Source organism: Onychomys torridus, chromosome 4, assembly GCF_903995425.1.
Source record: "Onychomys torridus chromosome 4, mOncTor1.1, whole genome shotgun sequence".
Classification (NCBI taxonomy): Eukaryota; Metazoa; Chordata; class Mammalia; order Rodentia; family Cricetidae; genus Onychomys; species Onychomys torridus.
The window spans coordinates 3,237,133-3,255,696 of NC_050446.1; the positions used below are offsets into that span (position 1 = coordinate 3,237,133).

General features: G+C 48.0%; 1 protein-coding gene and 1 long non-coding RNA gene across 9 annotated transcripts in view; one reads left to right on the forward strand and one right to left on the reverse strand.

Annotated features, from left to right (window-relative positions):
- The window catches only part of LOC118582622 (DAB2 interacting protein), a 179,765-nt gene extending 178,643 nt beyond the window's left edge, over positions 1 to 1,122 (reverse strand). For 3 of the 6 annotated variants that reach the window (XM_036185631.1, XM_036185632.1, XM_036185630.1), the window contains exon 1: positions 585 to 1,121. In XM_036185631.1, coding sequence (XP_036041524.1) covers positions 585 to 621 — 37 coding nt within the window. In that variant the 5' untranslated portion in view covers positions 622 to 1,121. Of the gene's footprint in view, positions 1 to 584 lie in introns of all 6 variants that reach the window. The other 3 variants (XM_036185639.1, XM_036185637.1, XM_036185636.1) reach the window with 2 other exon arrangements.
- LOC118582623 lies at positions 601 to 17,535 on the forward strand. Of its 3 annotated transcripts, XR_004944782.1 has the most exons (5): positions 601 to 961; positions 7,642 to 7,790; positions 9,012 to 9,133; positions 16,776 to 16,891; positions 17,276 to 17,535. It is a non-coding gene; the product is annotated as an uncharacterized LOC118582623 (long non-coding RNA). The 3 variants fall into 3 exon arrangements; XR_004944781.1 differs by having other exon boundaries at positions 16,776 to 17,535; XR_004944783.1 differs by lacking the exon at positions 16,776 to 16,891.
- The last annotated feature ends 1,029 nt before the right edge of the window (positions 17,536 to 18,564 follow it).

Consider the following 18,564-nt stretch of genomic DNA (forward strand, 5'->3'; position numbering starts at 1 on the left):
GTTCTTGGTTGCCTGATCCCAGCCCAACTCTGCCTGGGCTGTGACCCGAGCAACTTTTATTCAGCTCTGCTGGGGCTCTCAGCGGCCCTGGGGAGCTGAGCAAGGCAGCTCCCTGGCTAGAGCAGCCTGGGGCCCTATGTACTAGAGAGCAGAGCTGGGAGTTTTCAGCTCAGCCCTGGCCTTTAATTACAAGGTACATTCAGTTGCCTGCTCATTTCTGTTTCTCCACAGACCTCACTGATTGATTCTGCCACAGCAGCAGGTAGACCTGGGGGGCTACAAGTGAGACCGAGGAGCAGGGGCTGTAAACTTACTTTCCTTCTTGGCCAAGAGCAAAGTTCGAGCAGCCAAGAAACTATCTTGTTACTGGACCGTGCCAAAGCCTCATCTAAGGGGACCTTTCAGTCCCCTGACCCATGACCCAGGGCACCCATGCCTGCCCCGATCCCAGAGGCCAGATGGCACCCAGACGCCTGCCCCCCCCCCCCCCCCCCAATTCCCAAAGCTAAGCAAAGTCTGCTGCAGCAGTGGGCTAAAATCCCAAACTCCGCCACTTAGCTGCTTAGCTGGCTCAGCTCACCTACCGTAGGAGTCTGGGTCCAGGAGGGAGTCGGGCTCCATGGTGTGTGGGCCCCTGGGCCACGGCCCCACCTGATTTATGAACCGAGGCCGTCTCCATGAGCGCCTGAGCTTCTTTTGTATTCCATCTGGCGGCTTCTCCAACTAGATGACTGGGTATTCCTGCAAGCAGGGCCTCTTTCCAGCCCTCGCCTTCATACAGCACATTTAAAGTAGCAGTAACCTCTTTTCCCTCCCCCAGCAGCCTGCCTGGAAACATTAGAAGGGACCGAGGCGGCGGCGAGATGTCTAAAATAGGAAGACGCTGGGGACGGCTGGCCTGGCTGCCCGCGATGCTGGCTGCGGGGATCTGGTCCGGCAGTGCAGATGGAAAAGCTAGGAGGTAAGGCAGACACAGGACTTAACATCTGGAAGCCGGCTCTGGGGCCCCTGGGGCCTGTGCGAATGGGTGGGGAGGCCGACCTCCTTGTAGGAGGGGATAGGGTGTCTGCTGTTCACCACCTAGCGCCCCAAAGCCCAGGGGCTTCTCCCAGGCCTTGCAGGAACCTCCCACTCAAATCTGTTCTCAGACATTTCCTGCAGTGTGGGATGCAGAAATTGACTCATCCATCTATTCAGTCACTAAATATTTTTTTAAAATCAAGTCCTTGCCAGACACTGTACTGTGCTGGGTCTGCAGCAGAGAGCAAGATGCAGTGTGTGGCCCACTGCAGGGGCACTAGCTACTGCAAAGGAGTGTGCAGGATAGTAGTTCCTCGGGATCACAGGGAATGGTCACAGGCTCCCGGAAGAAAAAGGCACCTCAGCCAGGGCCTAAAGGATACATAGGAGTTAGTTGGGTAAAGAAGGATCAAAGGCCTGCACAGTGGACATTTGTCAGATTTGTCCCAGAGCCTTGAATGAATACATGGAGTTGAGAGAGAGCTGGAGAGGGAGGGCAGAGAGGGTCAGGTAGGAAATCTGGTTGGTGACATGATTCCAGTTGCCTTGGGAGGCCAGGACGGGCTGTGTGTCTATAGCTTCAACAAGAGCAGCTGTTGTTAAGCCCCCACCTACAGTGGTACCATTTGCAGAGTTTACCCATGCTAGCCCCTGTGAGCCTCCCAATGGTTACTTCTCATAGAAACCTATTTCATAGACAAGTACAATGCAGCTTAGAGATGTGTTCAGGCCACAGCCTGTGAGTGCTACCTGGGCATGTCTGTGCCTCAGAGAGGCCACAGCCTTGGTGCCAGAGAGGGAAGACAAACATACTGTCATTAGCTCAGCATCACCCTGGTCCAAGCCAGTGCAGGCTCATAGGGCTCACAGTACCATGGGCTCACAGTACCATGGGCTCACAGTACCATGGGCTCACAGTACCATGGGCTCACAGTACCATGGGCTCACAGTACCATGGGCTCACAGTACCATGGGCTCACAGTACCATGGGCTCACAGCAGGAAAAACTTCCATCTGGGCCCAGCAGGAGAAATGTGACCAAGGTCTGGATGGGTTGAACACGGGGGAGGGAGGTGTGCCCAGGCTGATATGGAGACAGGAGCAGAGGAGACCTGGGCTGACAAGGGAATGTCTGTGGGAAGCAGACCATCATGTGGCTAGAGGAGGTTAGGACGATAAGAGCACAGGACAGAGCTGGGACCAGAGGGACAGCTGGAGTGTGAGCTTGCTCCAAGGACCACAGGAAGCTGGAAGCATCTGTTCAGAGGTTGACCTCTTTTCCAGGGGATGCCTGGGTGATCCTCTGAACAGCCCTTTCCCAACCTCCCCCACATGCAGCACTTCCTGCTGAAGAAAAGAAGCCATCTGCCCCTACACTGCTGAATGCCAGGAGCTGAGCAGTGACCTGCTTTTTTGGAGGAATGGCTGTGGAGTTAGGGTAGAGGGATTAAGAGGAGAGAGATGAGGGACAGGCAGGCATCTACAGGACTCAGATGAAAGTTTTCTGGCTGAGTCTGTGGTACTGGCCTGCACTGAGTGGGCTTGGACCAAGGCAATGCTGAGCCAATGGTGAGTCTCTGCTGGGTCCATCCCAGCTCCCAGCTGCCACCTAGCTGCTCTGAGAGAGCCAGTGGCTGCTGACGTGGTCAGCCTGGCCACAAGGAGGTTCCCCCTGTTCCTTCACCCCTCCTCCCTACCTTGGATGACAGGATTCCAGCTCCCAGCCTCCTGCTGCCTTAATTACAGGAAGGCCAAGCAGGCCCTACCCAGGTCTACTGTGGGCACCAGGCTCCCTGGAATTCTTCACTAAGGGTGCCTGGGGAGGGATTTTTGGGGGATGGAGGAGGCCTAAGTATAGGGACCATATTCCTTGAACCAATAGGTGAGTTCTCTAGGGTCCTGGGGTGTTGGGGATCTGGGGACTTTGGGGTTCATTTGCAGATAGGGAGCCAGAGCTTCTTACTGAGCAGCACACAGTGTGGATATAGCATGCAGGATGGGCTGAGGCTGGGTATGCTACAGCACACCTGTGATTCCAAGCACTGGGGAGGCTATGGTAGGAGGATAGTGAGTTCAAGACCAGCTTTAACTACATAGTGAGACCTTAAGGCTGGCAAGATGGCTTGGTGGGTAAAAGCACTTGCCACCCAAACCTGACACCCTAGCTTTGATCTGTGGAATTCACAGTAGAAAGAGAGAAACTGTAAATGGAAGCAGAGTTTTTCTGTCCTGACCAAATAAACATACAAAAGCTTATGTTAATTACAAAATGCTTGGCCAATAGCTAAGGCTTACTTTTAAATTAACCCATTTCTATTCATCTATATATTACCATGTGGCCTGTGGCTTTACCAGTCCCCTGGCATCTTGCTTTTTGGGTGGCTCACTTGAATCTCTCTCAGCTCCACCTTTCTTCATCCCAGTCATCCGTTTAATTGTCCTGTCTAACTTTATCCTGCCTTGTTATAGACCAAACTGCTTTATTAGTAACCAATGACTGTAACACATATTCACAGTGTACAGAAGCATCATCCCACAGCATCTACCCCTTTCTGTCTAATCAAAAAGGAAGGTTTTAACTTTAAAAAAAAAGATTTATTTATTTATTATGTATACAGCATGTATGAATGCAGGCCAGAAGAGGGTGTCAGATCTCATTACAGATGGTTGTGAGCCACCATGTGGTTGCTGGGAATTGAACTCAGGACCTCTGGAAGAGCAGTCAGTGCTCTTAACCTCTGAGCCATCTCTCCAGCCCCAGAAGGTTTTAACTTTAACATAGTAAAATTACATAACAAACAGTTATCAAGCAATAATTATAGTTACAATATCTAGTCTATTTTTATTTGACAAAATCAGAGAAAACATTCAATAATCTAGCCTATCTTGGTGAGTCTAAAGTTTCATATCTAATTTACCTTTTATCATAACTAAGGAAAACAATAATTACAACTATCTAATCTTCAACTCGATCAAAGATCTGAGAAGAAAATAATATTACCTAAGTAAGCAGTAAGCACAGGCAAGTGACTTCCAAAAAATGTGAGAAATGACAGAAACACCTGGCTGCTTGAGCAGTCACCCAAGCTTCTTCTGTAATGTTGGGGCATCAATTTCTGGCATACAGGCCTAGCATATCTGGCAGACTTTCCTGTGAAGCAGGGAATTTTGAAAGACTGTCCTACCTTGTTTTGGCAAAGTTATGTAGTGGGTCACCTTTCTTGCATCCTGCTGGTCCAGTTTGGACAGTAACTGTCAGCAATTGAGGCAAGGGCAGTTTCTTTGCCCACATAGCTAGCTTTTGCCATATAGGAAGCAAGCAAACTCATTATGGAGTTTATTTGATGCCCATCATCTTTCCTGGACTATATTGGTGTTGCCAGGAGCAGACATGTAACTGTCATGAAAAGTCTGAGTTATTAAAACATTTTAAATGTCATATTCTGTAGATCTTTGAAGTTTTTGAAGATTACCTATCTATATGAAATATATCTTTGTATACTTAGAAAACCTAATTAACATGATTGTAAGTTTCACTATTATAGATGACTACTAATCTGTATTTCTTAATCACACATTATAATTTTAAATGAGTTGCATAAACATAATATTTTAAACAAGAATAGAAATATAGATATAACCAAATTAACTTTAAATTTGTATCAATAAACCAATACCCATTTCAATGTAAAATATTTTGAGATTAACAGTTTCTTTTTGGATTAAAGTAGATTCATAATCTACCCTTTTTTCCATCATAATAACCTACCCTTTTTTCTCATATTTCTATATATATATCTCCCTTTCTTCTTTTAGAAAGAGGTTGACTATGACCAATATAAGACTATGACTATAACAATTTGTAACCAACCCCCTTTAAATGAAAACAAACATTTATAATCAATATTTGGGGAATGTAGGAGTAATTTTCTAGACTACGTCCTGCTGATTGGTGGGCACTGGTAATATTTGAGGGACCCTGAGAAAATCAGGATAATTGTTAAGTCTTGGCTAGAGTATTCTATGAGGGTGGATCATCTCAGTCAGCAGCCTTGAAGCTGTTTTGGATGCTGGATCACCTGGGCCATTTTTATTGGTCTCTGGTCTTCTTGTTTTGAAAATATGTAACTTTCAAAGGTAACATATATATTTGTATTAATGCAAATATAAATTGTGCATTGTATACAAGCCAAAGATAATTTTTTGTTTCATGTTTGGGCAGGTAAAATATATATAATGTGTCTTGTAGTTACTTTAGGTTTATTTTACCACGTCTGTAATCAGGATTTCAGGAGGTCTTCCTCAATCAAACCTGATTTTCCTTAACCCAGAATGAATCCATAGCCTCTCATTTCCTGTGGAAACAAAAGCATAACCTCTCCCCCAAAGTAACATATCTTTTAATTTAAATTTTGAAGACAGGATAATTTAAAAATATGTAGGTTGGTTTAATTTAGTAGCTTTCACAATCAAATATCTCTCAGCAATTAACATTTGTCCATTAACAGTTAAAAAATTCAAAGGCAACACAATAAAATATAGAAGCCAGGCTCTTTTTGTATTTCCCATCTTTATGTGGCTTATCACATTTTTTTTATTACTCTATTCCCTTTTTAAGGACTTTACTATTATTTTTAATTTTTTTTTTTTTTTTGAGACAGGGTTTCTCTGTGTAGTTTTGCGCCTTTCCTGGATCTCACTCTGTAAACCAGGCTGGCCTTGAACTCAGAGATCTGCCTGGCTCTGCCTCCCAAGTGCTGGGATTAAAGGCGTGTGCCACCACCTCCCAGCCTTAAATCATTTTTTTAATCCATGACCGATTCTACCCTTCCTCTTCTCTCTCCCAAGCCTTCACATATTTTTCAAACACACTGTGACCCATTTAGAGGCCTTTTTATGTGAATCTGTCCTTACTGTGTCTGTATGAGCAAAAACTCTAAATCTGCTGTGTAGTGTACAGCTGGGAGACATCTCTATGTAACTCAGCCTGTGTGAAACCAGGAATCTGCCATGCTGCAGCCAAGGGACTGCAGCCTGTATGAGAGACTTGAACAATGAAGCTGTTCTTGGCTCCATTTTTGTGTGTCTAGAACCCCCCCCCCTTTTTTTTTTTAAAGCTTTCTCAGGCTTTATATGGATGTATATGCCCCACATTGGGCTGCCATATGTAAATGGTGGTGGAGCTTTTCTGTCCCAACAGCCCAGTCCCAAATAAACATACAAAGGCTTATATTAATTACAGATGTTTAGCCAGTAGCTCAGGCTTATTATTAACTAGCTCTTACTTTTAAATCAACCCATTTCTGTTCATCCATGTATTGACATATGGCCCATGGCTTTACCAGTCCTCTAGCGTCTTGCTTCTTGGGTGGCTCACTTGCATCTCTTTTGACTCCACCCCTCTTCATCCCAGTCCTCATTGATTGTCTTACCTGACTTTATCTTGCCTTGCTATAGCCAAACAGCTTTATTATTAACCAATGACAGCAATATATACTCATGGCATACAGGAAGATCATCCCACAGCAAGAAACAACTCCTGAAATTTGACTTCCACAAGCACGCAGGCCACTTGAGAGCACACATATCAATAGTAATAAATAAAAATAGCAATGGCCGGGTGGTGGTAGTGCACACCTTTAATCCCAGCACTCGCGAGGCAGAGTCAGGCGGATCTCTGTGAGTTTGAGCCCAGCTTGGTCTACAGAGTGAGTTCCAGGACAGGCATCAAAACTGCATAGAGAAACCCTGTCTCAAAAAAAAAAAAAAAAAAAAAAAAAAGGCAATGTTTGGTTAGTTTGCATAAGGCAAAGTTGGATCTTCAGCAGCAGCACTTAAACCAGGCCTGGTGGTTGCATGCCTACAATTACAGTACTTGGGAGGTAGAGGTAGGAAGGTCAGTAGTTCAAGGTCATCCTCAGCTACAGAATGAGTTCAAGGCTAAGTTGGGCTATGTGAGCCCTTATCTTAAAAACCAAGGGGGTGGGGTAGTATTGTGATTGGCTCATAACTGGACTATGCCATAACTAGTTGGATTATTTCAACGAAACCATTCATCCTTCCAGGCTACCATTAGCCTGGAAGGACAAGACTGGACTGACCTATCTCAGAACTCAGGAGAGGTGTGGCTCACCCTAGCTCCAGCTCTGGCCCTCTCCACATGGTGGTGCAGCAATGGAAAGAATAGGGCCTGTTCTGTTGCCAAGGACCCTGAAGGGCTTGACTAAACCTTTGCAAGGAGGTCTAGAGAGGAAAGTGCGTCTTGGGAGGGAGACCTGGGTGCTAGCTGTGCGTCCATCTTGGGGTGCCACCTTCCTTGGCCACTCTTTCTTTTCCAGCCAAGGACCAAAGCTTGATTCTCTGGCACTTTCTCCATCCATCAGTAGACATATTTACAGATGCATCCAGAGTTCTCACCTTCTGGGACTCCTTTGTGATGTGATAAGTGTGTGTCACCATCACACAGCCCCTTCCTTTTCCTTGGTGACACCTCAGTGCTACTGGGCCAATCTCCTGCTGCACCTTTTGGCTGTGACTGTTGAATCAATCCCTTACCCATGGACACCTAGCTTACTGCTGGTTGCCATGCAAACAAGCAACCCTACAACTTTTCTTTTAAAGACAGGGTCTCATGTAGCCCCAGGCTGGTGAAGAATTCATTTGTGTAGCCAAGGATGGCCTTGAACTTCTCATCTCGTGGCTTCCACTCGTCAAGTACTGGACTCATGTGCCTGGTTTTCCTTTCAGTGCCAGGATTTCATGCATTCTAGGTAAGCTTTCTGCCAACTGAGCTATACCCCCAACCCTGCAGTGAATGTCTTGATGTACCCTACGCACATCTGTCTAGTGACTTCTGTAGGATAAAACAGTAAATACACAGTGGATGGGCAGAAAGGCCTTACCTTTGTACAAGGCAGCATAGCCAGGGTTCCCTCCTCCTGTGGATTTGGAATCCAGCTGAGAAGAAGCACACACTTCCATCAGAGACAGATGCTACTGAGGAAGCAAATAGGGGCCCAGAGGAATATTTTTGAGCAGTGATGTGATGGCCTGGCTGTGCAAAGTCCAAGGGGCCATCTTGTAGGTATGGGCAGAGCCAGTGCAAAGGCTGATGAGTAGGAGGTAAGGGATGATGGCCAGTGTGCCTAGGGTGGGTGGAGAAGATCAAGAGTGGCTGAATAGCAAGGTCAGAGGCGGCTCTGTGGACAGCTCTATGAACTGGGGAGCAGGGGCCACAGTGAGGGAGTGAGCCCAGACGCTGCACTCCGTGGCTGGGAGTGAACTCAGAGAGGCCATGTAGGGCACTGCTATTGTTGATGGTAAAGACCCTGGGAACTCCAACAGGGGATGGAGGGGGAGGGGGAAAGTGCACAGATTCAAGACCCCCGTGGGGATCTTGGTTGCAGTCACATGGTCAGCAGAGAAGGGGGAAAGTCCAGGAAGAGTTGCAAGCCTTTGTGGAGGCAGGTGGTCTCTTCCAGGGAGCCAAGGGAGGCAGCAGGAGGAGGGCTGCTGTAGTGTGTGACATTTGAGGAATACAGACAGACACAGCCTGTTAGACCAGCCTGCTGCTTGCCTTGCTCCAGCCTCCAGGACCTACTGCTCTCTGCACAGAAAGGAGTTAAATAGAGGCTGTGGATGCAGCTTAATTGGAAGGGTGCTCACCTTGCATTCAGGAAGTCCCGGGTTCCATCCCTAGCTCTGCATTAAACAGAGCATGATAATCCCAGCACTTGGAGATGGAGACAGAGGAGCAGACATTCAAAGTGATACACTGGAGGCCAGGCTGGGTTCCAGGAGACCCTGTCAAAAGAAAAACAGGAAGGGTGAGAGGGAAATGGTAAGGAAAGGAAAAAGAAAACAGAAAAAAGACATAAAAGGAGTGGACAGACATGGGTAGGAGGAGGAAAGAATGGGTGCCCTGCAGAGGGCTTGGGGGAGAGTGGATGGACAGGGGCCTGGTCGCTAGCTTGATTGTTACTTGTCTCTAGAAAGGCCACACCAACAGACCAGCATGGAGATTACAGCTAACTCTGTCCTAGGCTTGGCCAAGCAGGAGATCATCTGGATCTAAGGAAGACTCAATGATCAGAAATCTGAGTGCGAGAAGAGGGTAAGTACAGGGCAAAGTAGGAACATGAGGGCTAGTGATCAGCTCAGCAGATTCAAGAAAGCATTTGCCAGGAGGGGCTGGCCTTGTAGAGGGATTAAGAGTTCACAGAACTGGAGGAGGTAGATATGGGATTCTATTGCATACACTGAGATAGGGTACTACATGAATCCTAAATGGTCTTATAATAAAAACCCAGAGCCAGACATCAGAGTGAAAACTGAAAGATCAGAGAAGCAGAGCAAGCCATAGTCACCACCTCTTCCCTCACGAAGGAAAAGAGAGTGAGTTCCTGTTTCCTTTTGCCTTATATTCCTTTCTCTGTCCAGCCATTTTACTTCCTGTCTCAACCTTCCTAGTGCTGGGATTAAAGGTGTGTGTCACCACTGCCTGACTCAGTTTCTCTTTTAGGCTGGATTAATCTCTTGTAGCCCAGTGTGGCCTTGAACTCATAGAAATCCAGTTGGATCTTTGGTTCTGCCTCCTGAGTGCTAGGATTAAAGGTGTGTGCCACCACTGCCTGGCCTCTGTGGCTAACTCTGTGGCTAGCTCTGTCCTCTGATCTTCAGACAAGCTTTATTTCCTAGATTACAAACAATATATCACCACAATAGGGAATACTCCAACAGCCTTCAGGTTGTTTTCATGCCCCAGATTTTCTGGTTGAACTTACCTATCTAAGATCAAATGGAGACCAGGAGGAGCCCTGGTGCCCTGGTCCCCTGAGCTAAATGGTGTGGAGTCTGGCCAGGCTGGCTGCTCTCTCTTGACACGGCCTGAGCACAGGCTTCAGAGCTAAAGACTAGGTCTAATCTATCTGCCTTGGTCCAAAGCCCACTTAGTGCCTCCGTTTCCTCCTTCAGAGCTCTGGAGGGTCAGGGTAGGCCCTGGAGGAATGCTGGGGAATTCTGGAGTTGGGCAGGGAGAACACAGACAGGAACCTGGTCCAGAATATGTAATGTAGCACTCTGACCTCTCAAGCCCATAGCACAACCCCCAGTAGCTATGTGAGTAGCTATGTGAGCTGCCCAGCATGGCTCCATCCCCAAATCCTCTATTTGTCTTCCCCTTCCCTCTCCCTCCATGTCTCCCCTCTATCTAGTCCACTGCTCTATTGCTATGAAGAGACATCGCAACCAAGGAGACCCTTATACAAGGAAGTGTTCAACTGGGGGCTTGCTTACAGCTTCAGAGGGCTAGTCTATCATCATAGCAGAGAGCATGGCAGGCAGGTATGAGGCTGAGAGCTACATCCTGATTCACTGGAAAACAAGCAAGCAGAGAGAAAGAGATACTGGGCCTGGTGTGGGCTTTTGAAACCTCAAAACCTGCTCCCAGTGACGGACCTCCTTCAACAAGGCCACGCCTCCTAATCCTTCCCAAACAGTTCCACTAGTGGTTGAACACGCAACTATATAAGCTTGTGAGGTTGTTCTCATTCAAACCACCACACCCTCCTACCCAGCCGCACTTGGGTTTTATTTTGTTTTAGAAGAGGGTGTTGCTATGTGGCCAGGCTGGAACTCAGCATCCTCCACCTCAGCTTCTGGAGTGCAGGGGTCATATGTACCACCATGTAATTCGCCGCTCATTCCAGGGCTGCTGCAGTGCCTCTGTGGGAGTAGAATCTCCCAACTCTACCCCAATCCTGGCTCTGACCACAGGCTGCTGGTTACTTTCAAGGGTCCACCATTCACCTTGCCCTCTGCGGTGATCTCTGAATAGTGTAGACTCTCCCAATCCTGGGTAGGGAGATGGCTCAGCTGGTTGACGTTCTTGTCATGTGAGCATGAGCACAGGTGCTTGGCTCCCTAGAACCTAAGTGAAAAACCAGATAGGCATGTGGCCTGCCTATAATCCCAGGGCCCAGAGACAGAGACAGGGATCCTCGGAAGGAGCCAGCTCACCCGAGCGTGAAAGTGCAGGCTCCAGGTTAGTAAGAAACTCTGCCTCCTCAGGGAAAGGTGGAGTGATGGAGGAAGACAAGCATGTCATCCCCAGACTCACTCATGCCTACACACATGATTATGTAGACATGTGTGCACCCACACCACACACACATGCACATGACATACAAAACAAATTTTTCTCAAAGAAAGAAATCGGTCATTTGGGGTGCTGCCGAGGAGGATGAGTCACTTTCCTTCCCAAACAGCTGACTCCAGGGCCATCTTTCAGCCACAGAGCCCTGTAAATGCTCATTAGACAACCCCAAGTCTTTCCAAAAAAAGCCAGCTAGAAAGAAATGACTAGAGTTTGGGATTTTAGAGGATTTTCCAGGATAAGGGGGTCAGAATGGTGGTTTGTGGTCCTCAAAGTTCCCCCAAATCACAGTGAACCAGGAGGCATGCCTTGAGGTCCCAGGATCTGGCTGGACGTGTGCCACAATCAGTGACATCCCTACAGTGGGCTGGCCAGTGACTGGGTCAGCGCAGGGATGGCACGCAAGCATGTGCCCATGGTGGTCCTTTTCCTCTTCCATCAAGCATCAAGGGTTTGGCCTTGGTCACCACCCAAGAGAGCCATAGGTGTCCCCAGGTTAGCAGCCACTAGAGACCCCATCTAGGACATGTTCCTACATGATAGCGATCTCCATGATACCCTGTTCACACTCTGCTGGATTGCCTCCTAGAATAATAACTTCCCACTCTTCCGGGCTATCCTGGGGAGTCACACCATGCCTGTTCCCACTACTGCTGCTCAGCTGGTCTTCAATATCACCTCCCTGGCCAGGCAGAGTAAATGTGCCTGGGGAAGTCCCTAAATTGCCATTATTTCCTGACCTGAACTCAAACCTGTGCAGTCCACCTGACCTCCCCACACCAGGCTTCTTGGCTAGGGTTCAGGCGAGTCAGGAAAAACCCCCGAGAAGCCTGAAGTGTTTACGGATGTACACCAACAGAAGTCTGTGCAGTTCAGCAAACACTGCCCGAGGACTGTGCCAAAGGCTGCAGACTTGGGAACGAGTCAGCCAGTATGCCAGCCATGGGGATCTCCAGCCACAGGAGGGTGACCCTCAGAGCATCACCATGTGGGGAGGCTGTGCCAGAGGGCTTTGGATGCTCTCTTACTGTGGGCCTGTGGAGGGCAGACACACAAGAACGAAGTCCAGAGCACCAGATCACACAGCTTATCCATCTCGGGGCAGGCAAGTTCTATGCCAGAGGAGCCACACAATAAATATTACAGGCTTTGTGGGTCGGCTCCGTCCTGCCATTGTAATTGGAGAGCAGCTATGGGCAACTCCCAAATGAGTGGGTGTGACTGTGGACCAATAAAACATTACTCTTGGGGCTAGAGAGATGGCTCAGCAGTTAAGAGCATTTGATCTGAAATCATGGGGGAAAGATCCCAGCACCCATCTAACAAACAGGACTTCCCCACAAACGCCTATAACTCCAGCTCTGAGGTGGGAGGAAGGAGAGTTGCTGGAGCTTGCTGGCTTCCAACTTAGCTAGATAAGTGTGAGCCCCGGGTTCTGGGAGAGACCCTGCCTCAAAGGAAAAGGGAGATGTACAACATCCTCTTTCATTTCTGTGCCTGTGCACAGGTGTGCAAACACACACACAAACCGTTGCCCACCATGAAGCTGTGTGTGGAAAGCCAACCCTGACATATCCCCAGCAACAATTTTTTTAAAAACATTGTGATGGTTCATACTTATAATTCTAGAACTAGAAAATCTGAGGTGGGAACATTGCTATAAGTTTGGGGACAGCCTGAGCTACATAGTGAGTTCCACAGTGAGGACCAAAGGTGGAAACTTAAAAAAAGGTTTCTAATTATGCATGGTTATGAGCTTATTAGGTCAATAGACAGAAGAATCAACAACACAGTTTTTTGTTTTGATGTTTGTTTTGTTTTGTTTTGCTCTGCGTAAGACGAGTTTTCTCTGTGTAGTCCTGGCTGTCCGGGAATTTACTGTGTGGACCAGGCTGGCCTTGAACTCACAGAGATCTACCTGGCTCTACCTCTTGAGTTTTGAGATTAAAGGTGTGTACCATCAAACTGGGCAACATGAATTTTATTTTAAGCCCCACTTCTCACTCTGGGGTGATCACAATTAGGGGTGGCTAAGTGTAATTCCAGCCTGTTTCCATTGCACACAGCTGTAGATCCACAGGCATCCTCCCATCCAAGGCTCCATCATTCCCATGGCTTGTGGCCAGTCCTCCACTTCTCTATGATGAGGTTTCAGCAACTGCATCTTCCTCTTTGATCTTTACCTCCCTGCTGTCACACACCTGGCTGGTCCCTGTTTGAGGATGACATACAGCGCTGTGGAGACCACCCTGCTCCACACACGGCACTAGGCTCTCTGCCGGGGAATCTTGGAAGCAGAGCTGCTCTGCTAAGGGGCCTGAGAGCTTGAAGTGTGGATCAACATGGCACCCTGGAGTCATTCCCTGCATTGTTGGGAAGAGGGAGAGCAATCCTCCAGGGCCTAGGGGATGGGGATCCTACCAGAACAGACAGAATCTGGGACCTCTATCTCAGGAGATCCTGAATGGCTCAGGAAACAGATATCTCCAGGGTGGATAGCCCTGCCTACTTCTGCAGACTCGGGCCAAACACCTGTCCAAGTGGCAGCCCTTGGAGACAGTGTTCTGGCCCACTTATCCAACCTTTCACCCATGCAGCTAACTAATATTTACTGAGCATTTCTTATGATTTGGGTCTTAGGCTATGGTGGTGAGCACAGGCATGCCCCTGCTGTCTGGGTCTTCACTGTCTGGTGAAGATGGACTTGGTTATCCATTAACTTGGCAACTGTTTATATTGAAAGTCTGCCACATGTCCAATATTGTTCTAGGCACTGAGACTCCAACACAAGAGAAAAGAAAATCCCTACCCTCCCAGACTTAGAGTCTGGCAGAGGAGACAGATAATGAACACATAAACAAGGGTAATGTGTCAGGGGTGATGAGCGAGCCAGGGAGAAAATGGAAGGTGCCGGGGAGTGGCTTTGGAGAAATTAATCCAGGGAGACCTCATTGAACAGAGATCTCAGTGGAAGAGCAGGGGGTGCTGTGTAGTCATGGGGAAGACAGAAGCCAAGTGGATAGCCAGTTCAAAGGCCCTGGGGTGGTCCATCAAATAGCAGAGACCCAGTTCCTGAGGATCTAGGAGTCCAGGAGGGGCTCAGGCGTATTCTAGGTGGGAAGGTAGCCCAGAGAAGGTCTAGAACAGAGGAGGACCATGGCCTCACTTACAGGTTGGCTTCCCCATTGGGAATAGACTTCATGGGAACAGAGCTGATGTAGGGAGACTGGGATGAGAGAATTGAATTTGACCCAACATGAAATCTAAGACAAGTTACTCCCCCAGGGGATGTGAGAAGGTGTGGGACTCTTATGTTCTGCAGGTAGTCATGGGCTTTCCTGATGGGTTGGCTGTGGGATAAGAGGAAGGGAAATGGACACAAGATCCCTGGTTCCCAGGACGGAGGGTGTGGTCTATGGGTAATGGACACTGGAGTGGCTGAGCCATAAGTTTGCTTTGCACTCTGAGGGTTGGATATGATAGAGAGCCTGGTAGCCAATGTAAGCTGAGACTGAGGTTGGGGGCATGTTCAAGCCCTTCAGGAGCAGATAGAATTGAAGGGTGTATGCCTGGAGGCAGCACCAGAAGACAGAGCAATGGAAAAGTCCAAGGGTGCCAACTGTGCCTTAGAGGGTGGGAGTGAGGAAAAGATGCCCAAGGAGGGGAGCCAGCATGTGGCAGGAGACAGCTCCGTAGCAGGGGACCCTCAAAGCTCAGGGATTTAGTGAGGATGGTGTCCTTGGGAAGAGGGGTGGCAAGAGGCCACAGAGTAAGGGCCAAATGCTGTTTACAACAAACAGGTAGGTCACCAGTGAAGGCCATAAGGTGGTAGCTGAACAGAGACAAAGAAGTTCAGCTGATGGTGGGAACCCCAAAGAGCGACACTAAACCAGGGGTGGTTCCTGAATGAAAGGGGACACAAGCAGAAGGAGTTCCTACACATCCCCTAGGACTACCCAGGCTGAGGGGGCAGCGTGACACAGGGCAGGAAGAGCAGCCATCTTCCTGAAAAGGAGCAGCAGGGAATGCAGTCATCCTCACAGGATCCTAGGAGCCAGTCAAGTCCTGGATGACAGATGGGTAAAGGGGTCTGCCCTGAGATACACTGAGAAGAAGCAGGTAGAGAAAAGATATAAAATCAGATGACAGAATGCAGGAACATTTTCTAGAAGCCGCCCATCATCCGTGAGTCTTAAAGTCTAGATACTGAGGTCTGGGAGACAGTGGCATGTGCTGGAAAGAGGCCAGGTTTATGGACAACCGTCTGATGTGTTGACTTCAGCTGGTCCAACTGAAGCTATCCGGGTGTGTGTGTCTGTAGGTAGCAGGAGCCCCGGAGGTCCAGACTGGGCAATTGTCTTCTGTTCTAGCCTACCATCTCCACTCTACCCCAGCAGGGTCCCTGGCAGTGCATTCATCATGTCTCTGTGTTCCTCTGTCCAGGCAGTGACTGCTCTCCAGCCTTCGTACTCAGGGTCATGTGAGTGCCTGCCGGGTGCCCCAGGTCCTGGCACAGGGGAAGGTGATGATCCAGGAAGACAGGCTCTGAGTTCTCATGGGGCCCTGCCCAACATATGGCCAGAAGCAAGTGTAACGTTGGGAAGGGAGGGAGCTGAGGAGAATTCCAGAAGGATGCAGTATTTAAGCTACAGGGAGTGGAAGAGCATTTGCAAGTTTGGGAGCAGCATGCAGAACCTCAGAAAGAAGGACCCTGACAGGCAGAAGGGAAGGAAGGAGTTCGGGAAGACAGAGGATGGGGTGTTGAAAGCAGATAATTGCCAGAGAGGACAAGTGGTGGTACAGAGTCTCTGAAGCCACCTTAGGAACATGGCCTTCTTCTGAGGATGATGGGGAGCTGTGGAAGGTTCTGAGCAGACACCCACTCGCTCAGAGACTGAGGTCAAAGCACCCAGTCTCTGTGCAGGAGCCAGATCAACTGCCTCACCACAGACAGCCTTCTCTGTCAGCTCCCATGATAGGTGGCATAGGTTGTGGGAGGCCAGCTCCCACCTTTTGAAGGGTTCTTATGAGAAAGGGATAAGAAAATATTAGAGAGACCTAGTCAATGAGGCACAGGATAGCTTCAGGAGGGCCTGGATCATTACCCAATGGCCTTTTCCATTTATTAAAAAGGGCTTTTTATAACATACCAACGGGCAGGGCAAAAGACCTTTCCCTTGCAAGATCAAAGCGCACCGCACAGCCAGTGTAGACCCTTCCAAACACCTGGTAACCACACCTGTGGTCAAATCATCCTCTTAAGCAGCGCTGCTGGGTAAAGCAGGCTCAGATTCTCTGCCCCTGAGTCAGTTCTCACTAGAAAACCCCAGTGGGTCTTCATAATGGGTCACTATGGCTTGGGCTTCTCCAGGACCTAGAATTCAGTACCTCTAAAGTGGACCCTGACATCCAGATGGGCGTGATCCAGGACTAGGCTTGTTCCTGGGAGATGTGAAGCCATCTGACACACAGCAGCAGGAGCCATCCACAGGCATGGCTGACTTTCTGAGAGTCTGTGTTCCGATGCCACCTAGTGAGGCTGTGGGCGGGATGCTGAAGAAATAAATCTGTTCACCGAGACACCCAATCCCTTCCCTCCAAGGTCCAGGGGCTGGAAGCAGCTGGCAGTCTAGCAGTGCCACCGTGTGGGAGAGGTGGGCCAGCACGACAGGAATGGACGTTCCATTCAGCCCAGCATACCTTTTCTGCTTGGTACAGGTGATTGAACCTAAGTACGGTTTGGCTATATCCCCAGCCTCCTTTTACTTTACTTTTTGTTTTCTTTAAAAAAAAATTTTTTTTTTTTTTTTGGAGACAAGGTTTCGTTAGGTTGCCCAGGCTAAACTTGAACTCACTCTGTAGCACAGCCTTGAACTTGAAATCCTCCTGTTTCAGCCACCTGAGTAGCTGGGGTTCCAAGGACATTTCATTATATACAGACTTTCATGATGCAATTTTAATTCACTTCTTCAAGATGAAAACATCATTGGTCTGTAGGTGACTGGCAATTAATAAGTAATACATAACTAATGAAAATATGTCAATGACATGCATTCTGTAGGAGACAAAAGTGGACAGTGGTTTTTCGTTTTTCTTTTTCAGAATTATCACCTCTTATCCTGCCAAGTTAAACATGGATTGCACTTTGTCAAATAGGCTTCAGAGCTTTTTCTGCTGAAAATGGTGTGTGTGTGTATGTGTGTGTGTGTGATTGTGTGTGTGATTGTGTTGTATATACAAATGAGACCATATTGTGCATGCGTCATTCTGAAATTTGTTTTGCCTTTTAAATTTGTCTTTGCTAACCAAAGAACAGAGACTAAAGAATATTTGGCATATTAAAGTCGGTGAATCATGTTGAAGAGAATGTTGTGTGCTTGCTGCCTAATATAAGTAAACTTTAAAAATTTGTATGTGGGCTGGGTGGTGGTGGTGTACACCTTTAATCCCAGCACTCGGGAGGCAGAGGCAGTCAAATCTCTGAGTTCAAGGCCAGCCTGGTCTACAGAGTTCCAGGATGGCCAGGGCTACATGGAAAAACCCTGTCTCAAAGAAAATAAACATGTATGTTTTTGAATATGTGGTATGTATGCAGGTGTGTGTGTGTGTGTGTGTGTGTGTGTGTGTGTGTGTGTTTGTGTGTGTGTGTGATTGTGTGTGTGTGTGTGTGTGTGATTGTGTGTGTGTGTTCCTGTTTGTGAGAGCGCACATTTCTAGGCATGCATGTGGAGACCTGGGACTGATGTGGGGAGCCTTCCATCATTGATCTCATTGATCTCTCTCCACCTTATTCACGGAGGCAGGGTCTCTCAGCTGAACCCAGAGCTTGGCCATACGGCTGGTTTGCCTTGGCAGCTTGACCCAGCAGTGCCCTGTGTTCACCTTCAGAGCCCTGGGATTAGAGGCTGCCTGCCTGGCCCACATGGCATCTACATGTTCTGTGGATCCCAGCAACACTGTCATACTAACACAACAGGTGCTTTATCCACAGACTCCTCTCCACGCCCAAGGACTGAAGCAACTTTCATTAGCAGCGTTTATTATTATCTTTGATGGGTATGTTTCATGTTTTAAAAGTCAAAATGTATTGTACACACATAAACATCCTTTTTAAACTTCATCTGGGTTGGTTTGGAATTTATATTGATCATATCACTGTTTTATTAATTTGTTAGTTTCTCTTTTAGTGGCTGTTCTAAAAACAGCACAGCGCAGCCCACTTTGACTTATTCAAGTCTAAGGCAAATGCATACAGTCACCCTTATCACCTGTGCAAGAGTACAGGACCTCAGGCTAAACCCCATTTACCCTCCTGACTTAGGTGCTGGTGTCTGCCTTCTGGTGCCGTCTGGAATTCAAGTTCTTTCTAGATGTCAAACTCCACATGGCAT